The sequence below is a fragment of the Papio anubis genome, chromosome 1 (genome assembly GCF_008728515.1).
Source record: "Papio anubis isolate 15944 chromosome 1, Panubis1.0, whole genome shotgun sequence".
NCBI classification, from domain to species: domain Eukaryota; kingdom Metazoa; phylum Chordata; class Mammalia; order Primates; family Cercopithecidae; genus Papio; species Papio anubis.
In genome coordinates this window covers 154560232-154581796 of record NC_044976.1, presented here as the reverse complement: position 1 = coordinate 154581796, position 21565 = coordinate 154560232, and the positions used below count along the sequence as shown (strand labels likewise).

At 39.6% G+C, this 21565-nt stretch overlaps 1 protein-coding gene across 2 annotated transcripts in view; it reads left to right on the top strand.

The window, feature by feature from the left end:
- The window catches only part of C4BPA (complement component 4 binding protein alpha), a 41203-nt gene that overhangs the window by 18320 nt on the left and 1318 nt on the right, over positions 1–21565 (top strand). For both annotated transcript variants that reach the window (XM_021933164.2, XM_017949926.3), the window contains exons 5-10: positions 1483–1568; positions 1735–1926; positions 4287–4469; positions 9168–9362; positions 12003–12188; positions 18704–18874. In XM_021933164.2, coding sequence (XP_021788856.1) covers positions 1483–1568; positions 1735–1926; positions 4287–4469; positions 9168–9362; positions 12003–12188; positions 18704–18874 — 1013 coding nt within the window. The remainder of the gene's footprint in view (positions 1–1482; positions 1569–1734; positions 1927–4286; positions 4470–9167; positions 9363–12002; positions 12189–18703; positions 18875–21565) is intronic.

Sequence of the window (21565 nt, the reverse complement as noted above, 5' to 3'; positions counted from 1 at the left end):
ACTTTTACTCTTTGTTGTTTTGATAGAAATCACTTGGTTTAATTTTTTGCTGCTATGTGATGTGCAATTTTAATATGTAGATTGAAGTATTATTTTATTTTAGTAACATTTACTTGAAATATATATATTTTTTGAGTCAAGGCCTCACTCCCATTGCCCAGGTAGTTACTATGTAATTACCATGATCATAGCTCACTGCAGCCTCAACTTCCTGGGTGCAAGCAATCCTCCCACCTCAGCCTCTCAAGTAGCTGGGATTACAGGTGTGCACCACCATGCCTGGCTAATTTTTGTATTTTTAATATAGATGGGGTTTTGTCATATTGGCCAGGCTGGTCTTGAACTCCTGGTCTCATGGAATCCACCTGCCTCAGCCTCCCAAAGTACTAGTATTACAGGTGTAAGCCACCACACCTGGCCTGAAATAAATTTTTAAAAAGCTATTTTGTTCTGTTTGGATTCCTTCTTTAGGTTATCCAATTAAGTATATGTTGATTCTCTTTTGCTTGATACCTATGTCTATTAGTTTTCTCTTATCTTTTCTGTTTGTTTCATTTTTTTTGATCTTTTCATTTTTACCCTCTGTTTTCCTTATTGTGTATGGCTTCATAAGCGAAGGTGAGAAGAATCAGAATTAAGATGCTGTTGGAACACTAAGGTGTTCCCACTGAAACAATCAGAAACAATATTTTGCACTTAGTCTCTGGGCTAGGTTGGAAAAACTACATTTTAAAGAAATTTTAAAGTAAAGAAATACTTAATTGTGTTGTAGTTAAGATATATTTTCTTGAAGTTGTTATTCAATAAATTCCACAGACTCTTAGGTTGCTGAAGGTGACATTTACTTTAGTGTTCTATCGCATTGTAGGTTTATTCCTTGATGATGCTACAATTTGATATGATTGATGATTATCAATATCCTTGATGATGCTACAATTTGTAATCATTCTAGTAATATCTTTTGTTTTTTTATTTTCTGTTAGCACAAGATAGAGGGCAGGAAGACAAACTGAGAAAAGAGTAGGACCTATCAAGAGCCATAAAAATGGGAGTGGTGAACTGAAAGCTAATGATGTATGGGAATAAGACACCAACCTGGAAGTCAGAGGAAGCTTTGAGCCAAAGATGGGGAGAGTGTGGAGTCAGTAATCTAGCTGGTACTCTCAACCAAAGACAACCACAGAACACACCGAAGCAAGCCTTTTATTGTTGTGCTTGATTGAGCTCTGGATGAACTGCATTCCTGATCCCTAGTAGATGCTTATAGTAACAGATTAAGGAATGAGGGTCCAAAGGAACAAACACACACATCTCATTGTAGTAATGAAATTTTACTGAATGGAGTGCTCAATGGGAAATGATATCCAGGAAAATATGATTTCCTTATTTTAATACGGAGTAACCATTCTATTTACTCAGACCTCTTTAATTTAATTTAAGGTAGGAGGAATTCCATTAAAATCTTTGATTTATCTTATTTAGATTTGTCTTAATTGGCTCAACCAGTAGTCATTGTGAAGTACAAGATAGAGGAGTTGGCTGGAGTCATCCTCTCCCACAGTGTGAAAGTAAGTAAAGATCTTCTGACTTGACTATCAATTTAAACTCTGTTAGGTAATGAAGTCCCTGTGCATCTTTACAGGTATGTGTACCTTCCCTTAGAATTTTCATGAATTTTAGATTTATCACGATGCCTTCCCTGAGTATTTCTTTCCCTTCCCTCACTTACCTCAGTTGTCAAGTGTGAACCCCCTCCAGACATCAGGAATGGAAGGCACAGCGGTGAAGAAGATTTCTACACATATGGCTTTTCTGTCACCTACAGCTGTGACTCCCGCTTCTCGCTCTTGGGCCATGCCTCCATTTCCTGCACTGTGGAGAATAAAACAACAGGTGTTTGGAGACCAAGTCCTCCTACCTGTGAAAGTAAGTCAGAATGATGAATTCTGCATCAAAATGTTTGCTCTCTTTTGTTTAAAAGAGAAAGAAAGGTGAATTTATTGGGGGGAAAATGGAAAATTCAAAGATGAACTAATTATTGCTCGGATGCAATCATTTATTTGGCCACCTGATACTTATTGCATGTTGTTTTAGTATATAAAATCCATAAAAATGGGAGTAGTGAACTGGGAGTTAACAGTATATGGGAACAAACAGCAACAACATCTCACTGGTTTGGTGAAGTAAAAGTTTATTCTCATTCATACTAAGTTTGTTTCATGTCCAGGAGACTCTCCAGGGCAGCTGTAGTCTGTGCTGGCTTAGCAACCAGCTCAGCAAGCCAGGTTGCTTTGATCTCATGGCACCTCCATTTCAAAATGTGCTTTCACAGTCTCTTCAGTAGAAGAAGAGAGAAAGGCCAATTGTGTCCTGGCTAAGAGCTTTGGCCTGGAAGCAACCACATATCACTTTCCATTCCAGCCTTTTGTCTAGAATTAGAAAGTAGCCTCAGAGGACTGGGGAACGTAGTCTCAGTCTGTTCAAGAAGCGGAACTGAAAATATAATTTGCACCTATAAGATGAAACACATATGCCTGTAGGGCAAGCAAAACCTACTAAGTGCCAGAAGGGCAACAGGACAAAGCAAGTGATAATTGAGTCAAAACATATATTAGTTAGCTAGTCTAAGGAATCTGAGTTTACTGACTTTACTACTAAGTTTACACAATATTGCTTACTAACCCACCACAGGACACAATCAGATGAGGGGCACAAAAGAGCAGGATACTGCCAACAGTGCAAAATGCCTGGAGTTAGATCTGCAACAAGCAGAAGTGGCAATAGCTGAGGGCGGAAAAGTGGGCAGGGGCCAGGTTATGAAGGACCTTGTGTTTCAGTCTCAGGATCTCAGAACAATCATGAAGGGGAGACTTTGAAAGGCTTTGACGAGGGGAATAAATGTGCTGCATTTTAGAAAGATAACTCTGGCTGTGGGACAACAACCTGAAGTAGGACAAAACTTAACTGACAGTCACCTGTTATGGCTTGAATGTGTCCCTCCAAACTCATGATAAAACCTGAGACCCAATGTAATCATTTTAACAGGTGGAACTTTTGGGGAAGTGATTAAGTAATGAGGGATCCACCCTCAGGAATGGGATTAGTGCCCTTATAAAAGAGGTGGAGGGGAGAGCCCTAGTCTCTTTTGCCCTTCTGTCTTGTGAGGACAGAGCATTCATCCCTTTCCTGATGTGAGGACGCAGCAAGAAGGCACCATCTTGAAAGGAGAGAGCAAGCAGACATTGAATCTGATGGTGGCTAGATCTTGAACTTCCCAGCCTCCAGAACTGTGAGAAATAAATTTCCATCATTTATAAACTAGCAAAAGTATTTTCTTATAGCAGCAGGAACAGACTAAGACAGCAATTGTATAACCCTCCAGCCAAAAACTGAAGGTGACTTCAGCTGTAGCATGGCAGTGGGGTGGAGAGAAGTTAAGGGATTGTAGAGGAATTAAAGTGGCAGAATTGACAGGATTGGATGACTGCCAGGATGTGGGTGAGGGGTGTGGGATAGGGGGCAGTTTTGTTCTCTGCTTGTTGGAGAATGGGTCTCTGATCCCCTGGGCTGCCTCTGCACTATGTAATTACTATGGGTCACTGACCCATAACCAAAATCATCTAGGAAATTAGGCCATTATATTGAAAGTTTTGGGTGCCTTAGAAATATGTTTCTGCTGGGTTATGTATGACTGACTTTTATTGGTAGGGAATTTAAAGGAGCTATCCACAATCATCTCGAAGAAGGACCAATGTAATGAAAACTCATTTTAAAAGCTGAAATTACATATTTTATATATATACACACACACATACTTATATGTATATATAAATATACATTATATCAAATGTAATAAAATTATAATATATAATACTATTAATATAATGTTATATATTCTATAATACTATATTGTATAATATACAGTATTATATATATTATTAACATAATATAAATAATTTCAGCTTTTAAAAGCCTCAGTAAAATGAGTTTTCATCACATTGGTCTTTCTATGAGGTAATTGTGGATAACTTCTTCAACTTCTCCACCAATAAAAACTAGTACTAAAAGGAGTACATATATATATATATATAAAATATATACAGCTGTATTATATATGTATGTGTTTGTGTATGTGTATTCACTTTAAAATGTTTCCCTTGTATCTACTTGACATGAACATTCATCAGGCATTTGTGTTGCACTTGTAACTGGATTAGCAGTGGCAATAATATCATTATTACCATTTACCTTTTAAAATCCACTTGTCTTTTCTCATGATTCTTTAGAAATCACCTGTCACAAGCCAGATGTTTCACATGGGGAAATTGTCTCTGGATTTGGACCCATCTATAATTACAGAGACGCTATTGTGTTTAAATGCCAAAAAGGTTTTGCTCTCACAGGCAGCAGTGTAATTCGTTGTGGTGCTGATAGCAAATGGGATCCTTCTCCTCCTGCTTGTGAGCCCAGTAAGTATGGACCATGAAGGAATTTCAATGTTTGACATCTAAAGGTAACCAGTACTGTTAATATGGGTATACTTGCATGCATAGGCTCACTACAAATTACAGTAAAAATTTACATCTAGATCAATAATTTCCTTTTTTTTTTCTTGTTGGAAAGAAAAATGATTTTAATACACTCTGAGAGGTCATATATCATCACACAAGACTGCCACATACCACAAGACTGGGCACATTCCAACCTTAAAAGGAGGTGTTAACATTGTAGATATTTGTGGATTTGTATATTTATTTCAACAATTTTCTGGAAGTTGATAGAAAGCTGTCTTATTCTGACAAAATCATTATATTATTATAATTACTTTGAAAGACAAATAATAAAGTGTCCTGAGGAAAAATGCCTTTTGTAACTTGTACAAAAGTATTGTGTGAACTGGTTGTGATTCCAACACTCTGAAGTTATAAACTCATGTGGATTATTAAAAATAATGACAATAGTAATAATGATAACTTGGCATTAGACTAGGTGCCTAACAAGGATTAACTCAATGAATCTTCCCAACAATTGTGAGCACTATGATTATCCTATGTTACAGATGAGAAACTGTTCACAGAGGTTAAAAGACTTGCCCAAGGTTATACAACTGGTAAGGGAAGGAAGCCACTGATGCCTTGTGCTCTAAGTTTTGCCCTCACAAAATACCAAGAACTTCTGGGGATTTCTGGAACAGAAGTAGAGAAGTTTGGGGAAACCTCTCTCCTGAAGAGGTATCCACCAAGCTGGTCAAAATTAGCAAAGAAAACCATTCAAGGTCTCTGGAGATTGACCAAAGGGATTACAACAAACTGAGAAGCATTTATTCAGCAAAAATATGGAAACTTGATAGGAACAGTGAGAGGACATTGCATTAGAACTAGTGGCTGCAACAGCTCTACCTTGTGGGAAGATAGTTTCTGTGGGCTCATGAGTGGCAATTCCCATCTTCCCCAGCTCCCTGGGGTAAAAAATTTACTTGGGGTGGATTCGGCAGCCCGTGAAAATTATGTGATAGCATTTTTCAGAGATCCATGCTGTGGAAGTCGTACATTGAATAGGTGCCAGCAAACAGGCGTCAGTGTCTGTTCCTTCACCCCCAACTCCCATTATATGGGGAGGATCTAAGTGGGGCAGTTGGTAAAGAATTCAGTCCCTGCTTTTTGCATGGCTCTATGTTGCAGGAGAACTATTCCAGTTGGCTCAGCAGCCAAGTGGCATCTCCCATCTTCCCCAGCTTTCTAGAATGGAAGAACTATTATGGGTAGGTTGACAGCTATGAATATTGGTAGTTAGTATTCTCCCTGGCTCTGGGTTGTGGAATATGTGTACTTGGTGGTGGGCACAGCTTTGTGGCAGTGCCTGTTCCTACTGCCCACTTTTCTCTCCTCACAGCTCCTACACCATAAGAAGAACTCTAGTGCAGTGCCTGGAGAAGAATGAGTTTTCTAATTTCCCCCAGCTCCTGATCTATAGGACAGACATTCTTCCAGGGCAGATTTGGAGCAAGCTTCAAAGACTGTAAACACTCTGCCCCTTTCAAGGAACTTTAATTGGATTAGTCTGTGATGCATATTATGCCCCAGGGAGTTGTTGAAAAAAATAGAACAATCAGATAAAAATTGTTGGAGGCCAATAGTTGTATGTAATACCAACAGAGGTAGACTACCCAAAGTCTCAATGAGAAAGAGACAGTCAAAGAGAAAACCACAGTTATCCCTAGCAGTTAAAAATACTGTGTACATGCCCGAGTCTGTGCTCTCTGAGGCATGCTGTTAGATGTTGCGCACTTTGAAGGAAATAGACTTAACTGAACTAGTCCAATTACATCACTAAACAAACAAACAAACAAGAAAATGAGGAAACAACAACAGATCCTAAAAGTGGTAAGGGAGAATCAATATCCAAAGTTGCTGCAATGTATTATCTAACATGTCCTGTTTTCAAAAAAAAAAAAAAAAAAAAATTGTCAGACATGCAAAGAAACGGGAAAGAGTGACCCATGTAAAGGGAAAAAGCCAACAATAGAAACTGTTTTTGAGGGAGCCTAGAGATTGGACTTAGCAGAAAAGTTCAAAGAATTACAAAGCAGCTATTATAAATATGTCCCAAGAACTAAAGGAAACAATATTTAAAGAATTAAAGAAATGTATTATGACAGTGTTTTATCAAATAGAAAATACTGATAAAGATAGAAATTATTTTAAAAAGATAATGGAAATTGTAGAGTTGAAAAACACAGTAAGTAAAATGAAAAATTCAAAAGAGGAACTCAACAGTAGATTTGAGTTGGAAAAAGAATCAGTGAATTCAAATATAAATTGAGATTATGCAATTGCAGCACAGAGATGAAAAGAATGAGGAAAAATAAACAGCATCAGAGAAATGTGGGACACCATGAAGTGTAACAACATATGTGTAATGAGAATCCCAGAAAGATGAGAGAAAGAGAAAGGAGCTAAAAAACTATACAAAGGAAAAACAGCTGAAAATATCACAAATTTGGCCAAAAAATAAAAAAAAAAAAGCTGAAACAGAAAACAAAACAACACATTAATCTACATATCCAAGAAGCTTGTTGAACTTAAGTAGGATAAATGCAAAAAGATCTAGACCTGGAGACATTATAATCAAAATGTTGAAAACCAAGAATGAAGAGAAAATCTTGAAAGCAGCAAGAGAAGAGCAACACATCATGTACAATGCAACCCTAGTAAGATTAACATCTGATTCCTCATCAGAAGGAATGGAGGCTAGAAAGCAGCTAGATGGCACATTCAAAGTGCAGAAAGATAAAAACCTCAACCAAGAATCCAAGGACATATTTTGCACTTACATATATTACAAACTGCACAATATATTTTTATAATTATTGTTTTATATAATTTCATGTTTCATGTCTTTTATAGTAGCTGAGAGAAGAAAGGAGGGCAAGTATATATTTATAGAGTTTATTATGTTAATCTTCTTATTCATCATTTCTAGCTCTCTTTATTTCTTCCTGTAGATTTAAGTTACCATCTGGTGTCACTTCTGTACTACAATACAGCTTTGTTTCCTCCTACCTTTCTTGTGATGTTATTGTCAAATATATTGCATTTCTCTATGTTATAGGCTTAATAATGCAATAATATACATATTGTTTTATGCAATTGCTGTTTAAATCAGCTAAGAGAAGGAAGGAGTAGTAATATATATCCTATTGGGTTTCAAATTACTGACATAATGACCTCTGCTGATACTCATTGTTTTTCTCTGTGGATTCAAATTACTGTCTGGTGTCAATTACTTTCAGTTTGAACAATTTCCTTTAGTATTTCTTGTAAGGATAGCCTTCTAGTAACAATCAGATACCACTTTACATCCAGCAGAATGGCTACAATAGAAAAGATAGACAATAACAAATGTTGGTGAGGATGTGGAAAAATTAGAACTCTCATACACTGCTAATAGGAATGTAAATTGGTGTGACCATTTTGGAAAAGAGTTTTTGCAGTCCCTCTGAAGTTTAAGCATGGAGTTACCATATGACTCAGTAATTACCCTCCTGGGTATCTGCCCAAGAGAAATGAAAACATATGTCCACACACAAAAATTTTACATGAAGATTCATAGCAGCGTTATTTATAATAGCCAAAGAACCCAAATACCCATCAACTGAATAATGAATAAACAAAAAGTGGTTTATCCATAAAATGGATTATATCATTTGGCAATAAAAATGAAAAATAAAAAGTACTAATGTATGCTACAATGTGGATGAACCTTGAAAATATTATGCTAACTGAAATAAGCCAGCAACAAAAAGTACATGTATTGTGTGATTCCATTTATTTAAAATGCTCAGATTAGGCAAATCCATAAAGAAAAAAAATAGATTAGTGGTTGTCAGGACCTAGGGGGAGGTGGAAATAGAGAGTGACTGATAATGAATATGAGGTTTCGTCTTGGGTTGATAAAAATATTCTGAAATTAGTTAATGGTGATGGTTGCACAACTCTGTATATACTAAAAACCATCAAATTGCACATTCTAAATGGGTGAATTTATTTGTTGTGACTTGAATCTCAATAATGCCATTAAAAAGGAACTTTTATATTCCATTTCAAATATCTGAAGATAAAAAGTGATAATCATCCAATGTGGTAGATGTTTGCATTATATTTCCATATCATATGAATCAGTAGCATTGGGAAAGAGAGAAGAGGACAAGACCCAAGGCCCAGGCTCAGAAAATGCTTGGAGTTTGTTTTTTTCTTGCCAAGCCATTCCTGGTATCATCTGGATGAGGGGAATGGCTCTTGTTTATTTTCCCCAATCAATCAGGAAACATAGTTAGATTTGTTTGTGACAGTTTTCCTGCCATGCTTCAGTTCAGAAACTGAAATCTCTGAAGTGTAAAGAAGAGGAAGGAGAATTAATATTATTATACTTGGCACAGCATATGGAAACCACTTGGGAGTGCCCTTAGTAAAGAGCCTCTCTGGAGGTGTGCACATTTGAGCGAATGTCCATGCGTCTTTTCTGGTGTGGTTGATACATCAGGCCTTGCAGGCTGGTTCCAGGCTGAATGAACACATGACCTCCTTTGATAGGACAGGCTTATTGATTGCTGTGGCAGCCCTAGTAATAGTGTCCCTTTGTTCTTCTTCTTCTTCTTTCATGAGCAGGTAGTTGTACTAACTTACCAGACATTCCACATGCTTCCTGGGAAACATATCCTAGGCCGAAAAAAGAGGATGTGTATGTTGTTGGGACTATATTAAGGTACCGCTGTCATCCTGGCTACAAACCCACTACAGATGCACCTATGACTTTGATTTGTCAGAAAAATTTGAGATGGACCCCATATCAAGGATGTGAGGGTGAGTTTTTGTTTTTTAATATTTTTGTATATTAAACGTCCAGTACGTGCTAGGATTCTCTACCTTAAATGAATATAATTTTATCCCTCACAACAAGTTTAGAATTAAGTTAATTGGACAGATTAGTGAACCGTTAGTACCAGAAGGGGACCATAAACATGTTAACAGTTTGAGGCACTGAGAAATTGGAACCTTTCCTTATCCCAGTTCAGAATCAAATGAGAAGTAGACACAGAAGTCAAATAGTATGCAGATTAAGTATTAGTCTTCTTACTGGTAAAACTGGAATGGAGAATACAGTTCAACTGTTGTCAGAGTCAGGCTTCCTTCATAGCCCTTACCTCCCCCCAGTATGGGCTTTAGGGTGTTTGGCAGAAGAAAAGTTTGTGAAACAGTCATGAATGTAACTAGCTGCAAGGTGACTTGTGTCTCATTCCTCTTGAGTCATGAGATGGCAGGACTCCTGATCTGCCTCTAGAAGACAAGTCCTGACTCGTGACTCAGTATTCTCACTTTGGAAGGATATAAAGGAGACTTTCTCCAGTTTCTCTGGTAGGAGATGCACCTCTTTTATTTGTGGGAATGAGTGAGGGACTGAAGGACAGGTGGATACTATTTTATGAGCCTCGGTGGAACAGACAACAGAGGAAGAAAATGCTTTCTTCTACCCATCTATCAGAACCTTGCCACTTTAGAGGTGAAGTAACTGAGGCCAAGAATACAGGGAATTTTATGCTGCGTGGCAGAATTTGAACAATGTGTGAAATGCATAAATAACAAAAAGTGGTAGTTTAGATCAACCTGTCAGAAGATTATTTATTTCGTATTAAGGCTTAACAAAGTTTAATTTCAGTTATTCAGACTCATTTTGGGGAAATAGAATAAAATATTTTAATGAAAGGACTGAATTAAAAATATACTTAATAATTAACTTATTGCCATTACTTAAATAACAAAAAATACTGCCTTATAGATGTTTAAAAACCTCCTTTATAGTTGTGTTTAGGCCAGGTGCGGTGGCTCATATCTATAATCCCAGTACTTTGGGAGGCTGAGGCGGGAGGATTGCTTGAGCTCACGAGTTTGAGACCAGCCTGGGCAATACAGTGAGACCCTTGTCTCTACAAATAATTTAAAAGATTAGCTGGATGTGGTGGCACATGCTTGTAATCCCAGCTACTCAGGACACTGAGGTAGGAGGATAACTTGAGGCTAAGAGGCCAAGGCTGCAGTGAGCCGAGGTCATGCCACTGCATTCCAGCCTGGATGACAGAGCAGGACCCAGTTGGTTACATTTATTTGACCCACTATGGTCTTATTGATTTAATTATTTAATAAAGAATATTTTTAACAATTTTAAAAGCAGAAGTGAAGTAGTATTTATCCAAGTTATGAAACCTGATCAAATGTGAATTTAGACTCATGGCTTACATATTTAAAAGTATTTTCTATACTGTAAAGCATTTCATAAATATTATTGTTGTTATAATATCCAAACCATATGATTTCTGAGTATTTTTATTATAATTCCTAAACAAATGAGCACTGGAAATGTTTGAGTATGTCCAAAAGACCCCATTTTAATACTGGTTGAGTTACTGACATGGAGAATATAATGTTTTATTCTGTTTTGATGTTTTCTCTTACATCAGACAATAGCAAGATTTTTCTTGAAGTATTGCTACTAATGAATAAAAAAATTATGTCCCTATAGCAGCTCTTACTATATTAAAAAATTAAAGAATTTGGCCAGGCGTCATGGCTCACATTTGTGACCCCAGAACTTTGGGAAGCTGAGGTGAGGGGAGCACTTGAGGCCAGGAGTTTGAGACCAGCCTGGGTAACATAGTGAGACCCCTTGTCTACCGAAAAATAAAAAACTTAGTGGGTGTGGTGGCACACACCTGTAGTCCCAGCTACTCATGAGGGTGAGGTGGGAGAATTGCTTGAGCCCAGGAGTTTGAGACTGTAGTGAGCCATAATTGTGCCACTGTACTCCAGCCTGAGTGATAAAGCAAGATCTTGCCATTTAAATAGCTATTTCTCTTAAATTTTGGATCAAAAAAGAAAAATCCTTGAAATAAGCAATAATTTAACTTTATTCGTATGCTTTAGCTGTTAGGTGGATATAAACTTTTGAAAACTTTCTTCTTTGTGACTTGAGAAGTGTAAGTTAATAGAGAGTTTAATAATGAAGCCATAAGTAAATGGATGTTGTTTGTCATTGCTCTTGAATAATTTTGAAAATTTACATTTTCCTATTGGTTAAAAATTTTTTTTAATTTTTTTAATTTTTTAGAGACAGGGTCTCACTCTGTGGCCCGGTCTCAAACTCCTGGGCTCAAGCAATTCTCCCATCTTGAACTCCCAAAGCACTGGGTTTATAGGCATGAGCTACCACACCTGGCTTTTCATATAGGTTTTCATTTTGGAGCCTCCTAATGAAATGCTTAGTTGGATTAGAGGACTTTAGCAAATAAGGGGGAAAAGAGCAGACTTGGAGTGTCCTGAGTCTCCTTTTCTGTTTTCCCAATCTCTCTTCAGTGGTGAGATCTTCCAAAGATGGAAATGGGGTTGTTAGCCATGGAAGCTTCCTCATGGTGATTTTACTAACCATGCACCTCACGTTTTATTTTTCAGCGTTATGTTGCCCTGAACCAAAGCTAGATAGTGCTCAAATCACTCAACACAGGAAAAATCGTCCTGCCAATCACTGTGTTTATTTCTATGGAGATGAGATTTCATTTTCGTGTCATGGGATCAGAAGATCAGCTACATGCCAAGCAGATGGCACATGGAGTCCCCGAACACCATCATGTGGAGACAGTAAGAGTTCATAGAATTATCTTATTCTGGGAGTTTCTTCATATGAGTGTGATGGAGATTATTAAGAGAAGGTTTAAAATTAGGTAAAAAAATTCATATACCTTGCATGATTCTTGGAATGGGTCCAACTTTCTCCTTCCTCCTCATCGTGTGTTCCCTTTCTTTTGGTCACCTCAGTTTCCTCTTTTCTGAATCAGTGAAATAGACAGCATGTAATATGTAAGCTGGACTTTTCAAGTACTGCGTTTTGTTTCTTTGTATTATTCTCTTTCTCCCCTTATTTCTGGTCCATATGTCTCAATCTGCAGAAGAAGAACTGTCAAAATCTATTTGAACCTGCCTTTCTGAGCTCGCTTCCTTCTTCCTCAAACAGCAGCCTTCTGTTGCCTCTGAGCCCTCCAGTCAGACCATCACCCAGTGTGAAATGCCTCCTTCTGCTTCTCCAAAAGGCTCAAGTGGGCCAGGAATGGTGGCTCACGCCTGTAATCCCAGCACTTTGGGAGGCCGAAGTGGGCAGATCACCTGAAGTCAAGAGTTCGAGACTAGCTTGGCCAATATGGCGAAACTTGGTCTCTATTAAAAATACAAAAAATTAGCCGGGTATGGTGGTGTGGGCCTGTAGTCCCAGTTACTCAAGAGGCTGAGGCAAGAGAATCGCTTGAATTCAGGAGGTGGAAGTTGCAGTAAGCCAAGATCACACCACCGCATTCCAGCCTGGGCAACAGAGCAAGACTTTGTCAAAAAAAAAAAAAAAAAAAAAAAAAAAGGCTCAAGTGTTAACACATTCCACCATTCTCCCTTTGTGTTTGATATCTCTATCTAGCGATGGTGAGGGCTCATTACCCCTATTAGGAGCCCAAAGTGACCAAGCATTAGTTGTAGCTTATTAATCAACAGGAAAACTCCTATCTCCCACTTGTAGAAATGTTCCCACTTTGCCAACCAGGCCTTTTAAACCTGCGGGTCCCAGAGCTTCAGAGATGTGAAGCACAAATTTCCCAAGTAGGTCACTTAGAGTGGTGGCCAGTGGGGCTGCTCACACTTCCATCCCCTAGTTCCTGGACTGATGCATTTATTTTACTGGGGACCCAGAGCCGTATAAAAGTCAGTATGATTTAAAATAAATACAGCATTTTGGAAGACAGTGTCCCATCACTGTCAAGCATTGTCTCCCAGCTGGCACTTCAACTGTGCCTTTAATAGGCCATTCGGTGTTTTCACAGGTCAGCAGGTTCTGAGTAATGCAGTATGTGATTTGAGTAGTGGATTCTGTGAGTATGGTCCCAACAACACATCATCTTTGCTGTAAGTGGGTTTTCTAGTTGGATGTAGTGGATCCTATGTCAATGCCAATTGTTCAGACACTCTGTAACCCTTAAGATGACTGTGCTGACTGAGGTTCTGCAAGGAAGAAAGGCAAATCCATGCCTGCAATATTTGTCTAGTTCTATCAGAATACACTTCTCTTCCTTTCACGGTAGAAGAGGTCCAATGTAGTCAACTTGCTAGGAAGTGGCTTTTTGGTTGCCTCAAGTGATGGTATCATACTAGGGACTTAGCATTGTTGTTGGCAGGTTGGAGATTCAGTGACAACAATGAGCCTTGGTGAGTGGGACCCCATGCTGTTGGGTCCATGCTTGTCTTCCATGCATGCCACCACAACCACTCTGCTCCTCCTCCTCTTGTGCCAGGACTCATGAGGCCAATAACAGAGAATAGCTTACCTCAACTAGCTGAGACTTTTTTTTACTTGGCTGTTTAATACCTTTTCTATTGAGGATGCTCTGGTGTTAACACACAAAATAAAGATCTTCACACTTCCCGCCCACTCTCAAATGTCCACTTACTTGCTCCTACCCCAGATCTCTTTGTGCCCAATCTTCCAATCTTTCTCCTTACAGGAGTAGGACCTTGACCAGACAAGCCATTCATTCCATGCCCTGAATCCTAATTTAGCCTATCCTTAGGCCACTTTCTTTAGGTGTACCCTCTATAGCACTTCCTTTCAGGAAGATTACCCCTTACAAGTTGTCTTTCAAGACTGACCTTGATTGGGCTGTAATGCGGCTTCCATTTTAGGAGTGGAGTGAAGGACCAAAGGAGTGAAGGACATGCCATCTCAAAATATGCTGAATTGGTATGTTGAATATTTCAAGTTGAAAACATTAGAGAAATTGAAGTTTCAGAAAGGGCTAGCTGTCTTGTCTCTTTTTGCATGCACAAGCCATAAAGATTCCTCTGGGAGCAGTACTCTACCCTTTCTAGAGCAAGAAACTATATAGCCCTTATCACCAGAGACTGGGAATTAGGGGCTGCAGTGGACCTGAATACTAAAATTCCCAAAGTAGCTTTTATTTTCCACTAGTTTTACAGCCCCTCCCTATACATCTCCTAGTGACTCTCCTAGAAATTTATTGCTCCTAGCCAAATCCCCTTTGTCCTGACATTTCTTCTCAAATTTATTGTTCCTTGTTTACAAAGTATAAAATATCTTGCTTTGGCCACTTCTTCAGACTTTACCCTCTTGGGAAGATCCCCATGTATGTATAAAATCTGTGTGCTTTTCCCTTGTTAATCTACCTAGTGCCAATTTGATTTATAGATCCAGCTGAAGAGCCCACATGAGAGCTAAGGGGATTTGAGATGGAGGTTATCTCTCTCTTCTCTACAACACATACTATGAACCCAAAATATCTGAGACAGGTCTCAATCAATTTAGAAAATTTATGTTGCTGAGGTTGAGGATGTGCCTGTGACACAGCCTCAGGTGGTCCTGATGACTGTGGCCAAGGTGGTAGGGGTACAGCTTGCTTTAATACATTTTAGGGAGACATAATACATGTAAGATTTACACTGGTTTGATCTGGAAGGGTGGGAGAACTCAAAGTGGTGTCGGGGAAGGGGGAGTGGGGCTGGGCTTCTGGATCATAGGTAGATTTTCTGATTGGCAATTGGTTGAATTATTACCAGAAGAAAGGAATATCTGGTTTATGATAAGAGGTTGTGGAGATTTGTTTTGTTTTGCTTTGTTTTGTTTTGAGACAGAGTTTCACCCTGTTGCCTAGACTGGAGTGCAGTGATGCAATCTCAGCTCATGGCAACCTCCACCTCCTGGGTTCAAGAGATTCTCCTGCCTCAGCCTCCTGAGTAGCTGGGATTACAGGCACATGCCACTGTGCCCAGCTAATTTTTGTATTTTAGTAGAGACAGGGTTTCACCATGTTGGCCGGGCTGTTATTGAACTCCTGACCTGAAGTGATCCGCCCACCTCGGCCTCCTGAAGTGCTGGGGTTACAGGCATGAACCACCGTGCTGAGCCATAAATGTTTCTTATTAGATTTAAGATCTGTGTTGATGTTAATGTTGGATGGGTATAATGGGGAATGTCCAACCCTCTCTTCCATCATGGCCTGAATAAGATGTTCAGGTTAACTCTGGAATGCTCTTGGCCAAGAGGAGGGGTCCATTCAGATGGTTGGGGGACCTTAGAATTTTATTTTTGGTTTACAATACCAAAAATATTTGTGAACCACGCTCAGAGTTTTCCCCATCCGGACAGTTGGTTATATTGGATAACTGCTACAGCCACAACTGTGAGCTAAAGAAGAGGCACTCCTGCCACAGTGGCTGGGCACAGGTAGGAATTGGGCTTTCTATTTGTGCAGCTTGCCTGTGCCAGCTTGTCCTGCCCATGCTCAATCCCAGATGCTCTACTTCCATCTTATAATGAATGGTTGCCTGCTTAACCTTATAACCTGATGGGTCTGACAGACTTGGCTCATGATGGGTGATTCTGGCTGCATGATCACTTGATGACCCACTGTCGGGAGCTTTCTCTATCAGGACGTGGTAACATGCCAAGAGTTATATTTCAGAAAGCATACAGTCCTCTACTGCAGTGCATGGCCTTGCTTCACGATCTCAATGGTCTATGGTGTAAATGTCCTGTTGATATTTGCATCTTTTCCTACTACAACCACCTTCAATACACTAGGCTCTGCTGGGTCCTAAGGCTCAAGCAACAGGGTAATTTCACTGCAGACTAGACCTGCTGTTGAGCACTTTCCTACCATGGGCCCCACTCAAACCTGGCAATCATTTGTTCCCCCTAGCCTATGGGTTGGAGCACCATCCCCAAGTATGAATTACACTGCCTCTAGAATCTGAAAAGTCCTATTTAGGTGCTGTACTACATTCTTCAGAGTGGGATGTGCAATTTGCAATAATTTGACTTTAGTTTGGATGGGATATCTTAGTGTTCCCTGAACCTTGGACCTCTGAAAATTTTATTGATGTGGCAAACACCTGACTCTATTTTTTGTTTTATTTTTTACTTTGGAACATCATCATGCTAATACCTCTTGCTTATCTGGGGGAATTAACATGATGCCATTGATATATCGGATCAATGTCATGTTCTGTGGATATCCAGATGGTCAAGATATATTCAGACTCTATTATGACATGGGTGGGAGGGTTATCATAGCCCAAAAACAAACCTGCAAATGTACACTCTTGACACCTTCCATGTATATGCAAACTGTTTCTGCTAGGAAAGGAAAGAAGGGTCTTCGCTGAATCAGTGACCTCATTTACCTGAACTCACGTTAATCTGCCCTAGCAAAGATACCACATCTGGTACAATGGCTGCAATAGGAACTAAGATGTGTGTTTTTTTTTTCCAGTGGTATACTGTAGTTCTTCATAATCCTTCTAATTTTTATAGTAGACAGATAAGAATTTAATGGAAATATAATAGGGATTACCACTCCAATGTCTTTAGCTATTTGAGCGGCACTAATTTTCATGTTCCTCTCTCACCCCGGGAGATATTGTGGTAGTGTTTTTTTCTTTAAATTTACTTTATTTGCCTTGGGGAGAGGGTGAAATGGGTGGGTGGTATCAATTGCTTTCACTTGGTCTTCCTGCATAAGATGGCTCTTACCCCACAGGTCAAGAACCCAATATAGGGGCTGGGCCAACTACCAATTTTGTCTATTCTGACTATACTTTCAAGGATAATGTAAATGACCACAAACTGAACTAATAGGAGAGCTACGATGGTTCTAGGTATCAATGTCAACTCAAGCCCTATGTGTAATAATTTTTGAATTATTGTACCTCTTTTATCAGTGCACAGTGACCTACATAAATAAACGTAGGTCCTCTTGGAGGACTGGCAGATTCATTACTGTGCGAACCTTCCAAGATTTTATAGCATCTTCACTCCTGGCAACTGGCTTCATCTTCAATTAATGATTACCAGGCTGGAAAACTGTCCTAGGTTCATACGTTGGGCAAAGGATTGTGACTTTTTATTGGGCCAAATGCCTTGGTCCCTTGATCATCCATCCTTAATTTCTTTTGATGGTACAAATAAAGTGTATATTGTTGTTGGCTGCTCATCTGTTTTCACCCCTAAGAATGCTATGATTTAATCTTCATAACTCTCAGGCACCCCTGGTTGCCTCTCTGACCTTGCAATTCATTATAATGGTTGCATTTATTTAGCTTCTGAGGCATATGAGCAGCTCTCTGACTGCTATGGCTATCAGTGAACCTTTTTCATTAATGACCTTTTTTGTCATCAGTTCCAGCATTTGATGTTGGTTCTCCTCTTTTCAGGGAGTTCCTTATAGCTTTGGTAAATATTGTTCCCTCTAGGACTTCCCTTGTGGCATAACTACCTGGTGCATTTTTCACTGTACACGAATGTCCACTCCAGCATGTTAACTTCCCTGAGTCATTTAATCCCTTCTTATACCATCTGCCATGTCAATCCCAGCATTTCAGTCTGATTTATTGTGGGCCATCACCTCTTCCATGCTTCTAGGAGCATCTTATTATAGTACTTATAACTGTCATAGTCCACTGGTATAGTACTTTGTCCAACATTCCTGCTGCTCTGCTTTTTTTTTTTTTTTTTTTTTTTTAATTTTCTCATGCAGTGTTTGTGGACCTGATAGTATTCCCTTTCAGAGAGGTGCTCTGCACCTGCCATGTCCTCTTGACTATTTCAATGTTCAAGTCACCATTTTCATTTATCCTATGAGCTCTTTTCTATAACGTTTTAAAACACAGGATTTTCTGCCGGGGCATGGATGGACAGTATCGACTGGGAAGCAATGACTCAGAGATGGTGGATGATATAACATCCTTACGGTTTCTCACGGATGCACATCTCTGCATTTAGCCTGAAAGTGACTAAGTGTACTATGAGTATGATATGACCTAAGGCTGCATGCCAAAATGGTTCCTAAACAATGGAAAGCTGAGTGAACTTGTCAATAAGATGAAGGAAAACCTAAGGGCTATAACTCAAGTCTTTCTATGGTTGCTCAGTCTGAGGCGTACAGGAGGGCAGCACAAATGTCTGGGTTTGGCTACATGCTCTTATGGGCAGCGAGGATGGAAGGACAGAATGAAGCCTCCTACAAACTACACATAGTCTGCAATGTGCTACTTGATACACTTTACAAGCTAACGCTCTCTCACTTTTCTGTCTCTCCCTCAAGATTGCCATTTTCCTCCTAAAATTGCCCATGGGCATTATAAACAAGCTAGTGTATACACTTTTTTCAAAGAAGAGATTATATATGAATGTGATAAAGGCTACGTTCTGGTTGGACAGGCGACACTCTCCTGCAGTAATTCACACTGGTCAGCTCCAGCCCCTCGATGTAAAGGTAACTCCAGCTTGCTTTTCAGCTCAAGTCTAAGTGGGTGGACCTGTCCTGAGAGCACTGAGAGCTAAATTTCTTCCCTGTCAGAGGCAGCATGAAGACATTTGATTTGATTTATATTAAATAACCAATATATGCAAATGGTACCCAATGCAAAAATACATAGGGCATACACAAGCATTAATCTCCTCCATTTCTTTCTCCCAATCACAAAATTCAGCCTTCTTGAGGCAGCCCATACCTGGTTTCTTGTATATTTCCAGAAATATTCTAAAAGCATCACATTTTATCTTAGTGTACCTGTGTCCTGTGGCAAAGTTTCCATGGAAACTTGCTCTAGTATGAATATAGGCTCCACTGAGTGAATTATAAACATCGTGAGTGACAGTTATTTCCATTAGAGTCTCATGCAGGGCAGGCACCACCTGCTATGATATAGATGGTGTGTGTTGGTGGGAGGGGCCAAGGAGGGTGAAGGGGGACTCGTAGTTTGCAGCAATTGTGGGGACAGGAGGAGTTGAGATCAGGTCTGATCTTTACATGCATAGAAGTTTGCTGTCAACATGCATGACTTTGCTGTCAAAAACTTCAATATTTATTTGCCACCATTTTCTCTTTTGTACACAGGAGAATAATAGGCAAGAAGGAAATTTTTTTTTATTATACTTTAAGTTCTGGATTACATGTACAGAACATGCAGTTTTGTTACATAGGTACACATATACCCTGGTGGTTTGCTGCACCCATCAACCCGTCACCTACATTAGGTATTTCTCCTAATGTTATCTCTCCCCTAGCCCCCACCCCCCAACAGGCCCCAGCGTGTGATGTTCTCCTCCTTGTGTCCATGTGTTCTCATTGTTCAACTCCCACTTATGAATAAGAACTTGCAATGTTTGGTTTTCTTTTTTTTTTTTTTTTTTTTGAGACGGAGTCTCGCTCTGTAGCCTGGGCTGGAGTGCAGTGGCCGGATCTCAGCTCACTGCAAGCTCCGCCTCCCGGGTTTACGCCATTCTCCTGCCTCAGCCTCCCGAGTAGCTGGGACTACAGGCGCCCGCCACCTCGCCCGGCTAGTTTTTTGTATTTTTTAGTAGAGATGGGGTTTCACGGTGTTCGCCAGGATGGTCTCGATCTCCTGACCTCGTGATCCGCCCATCTTGGCCTCCCAAAGTGCTGGGATTACAGGCTTGAGCCACCGCACCCGGCCAAATGTTTGGTTTTCTGATCTTGTGATAGCTTGCTAAGAATGATGGTTTCCAGCTTCATCTATGTCCCTGCAAAGGACATGAACTCATCCTTTTTATGGCTGTGTAGTATTCCACGGTGTATATGTGCCACAGTTTCTTAATCCAGTCTACCATTGATGGACATTTGGGTTGGTTCCAAGTCTTTGCTATTGTGAATAATGCTGCAGTAAGCATATGTGTGCATGTTTCTTTCTCATAGAATGATTTCTAATCCTTTGGGTGTATGCCCGGTAGTGGGATTGCTGGGTCAAATGGTATTTCTAGTTATAGATCCTTGAGGAATTGCCACACCTGTCTTCCATCATCGTTGAACTAATTTACACTCCACCAACAGTGTAAAAGCATTTCTATTTTTCCACAACCTCTCCAGCATCTGTTGTTTCCTGACTTTTTAATGATCACCGTTCTAACTGGCGTGAGATGGCATCTCATCGTGGTTTTGGTTTGCATTTCTCTAATGACCAGTGATGATGAGTATTTTTTCATATGTCTGTTGGCTGCATAAATGTCTGCAAGAAGGAAATTTTTATACATAGAATCTTGCAGCAATCAAGACTGTGAGTGAGAGTTACCTTGTTGGGATTCTGGGGTCACATACCTTCTTTTGGAAATATCCTGTCATGGAAACAATAGATGCTGGAGAGGATGTGGAGAAATAGGAACACTTTACACCGTTGGTGGAAGTGTAAATCAGTTCAAACATTGTGGAAGACAGTGTGGCAATTCCTCAAGGATCTAGAACTAAAATACCATTTGACCCAGCACTCCCATTACTGGGTATATACTCAAAGGATTATTAATCATTCTACTATAATGACACATGCACATGTATGTTTACTGCAACACTATTCACAATAACAAAGACTTGGGACCAACCCAAATGCGCATCAATGATAGACTGAATAAAGAAAATATGGCACATATACACCATGGAATACTATGCAGCCATAAAAAAGAATGAGTTTATGTCCTTTGCAGGGACATGGATGAAGCTGGAAACCATTATTTTCAGCAAACTAACACAGGAACAGAAACCAAACACCACATATTCTCACTCGTAAATGGGAGTTGAACAGTGAGAACACACAGACACAGGGAGGGAAACATCATACACTAGGGCCTGTCAGGGGTTGGGGCGCAAGGGGAGGGATAGCATTAGGAGAAATACCTAATGTAGATGACGGGTTGATGGGTGCAGTAAACCACCATGGCACGTGTATACCTATGTAACAAACCTGCAGATTCTGCACATGTATCCCAGAACTTAAAGTATAATAAAAAAAGAAATATGCTGTCATATTATATGAAAATGTTACCATCTTGAGCAAGTGTCTTAACATATCTCAACTGTCTCTTAGATAAAATAGGAATAAAACAGTGCTCATTTCATAGGGCTGCCAGGAGACTTAAATGATAGCAACATAAAGGGTTTAGCAGAAGTCTGATA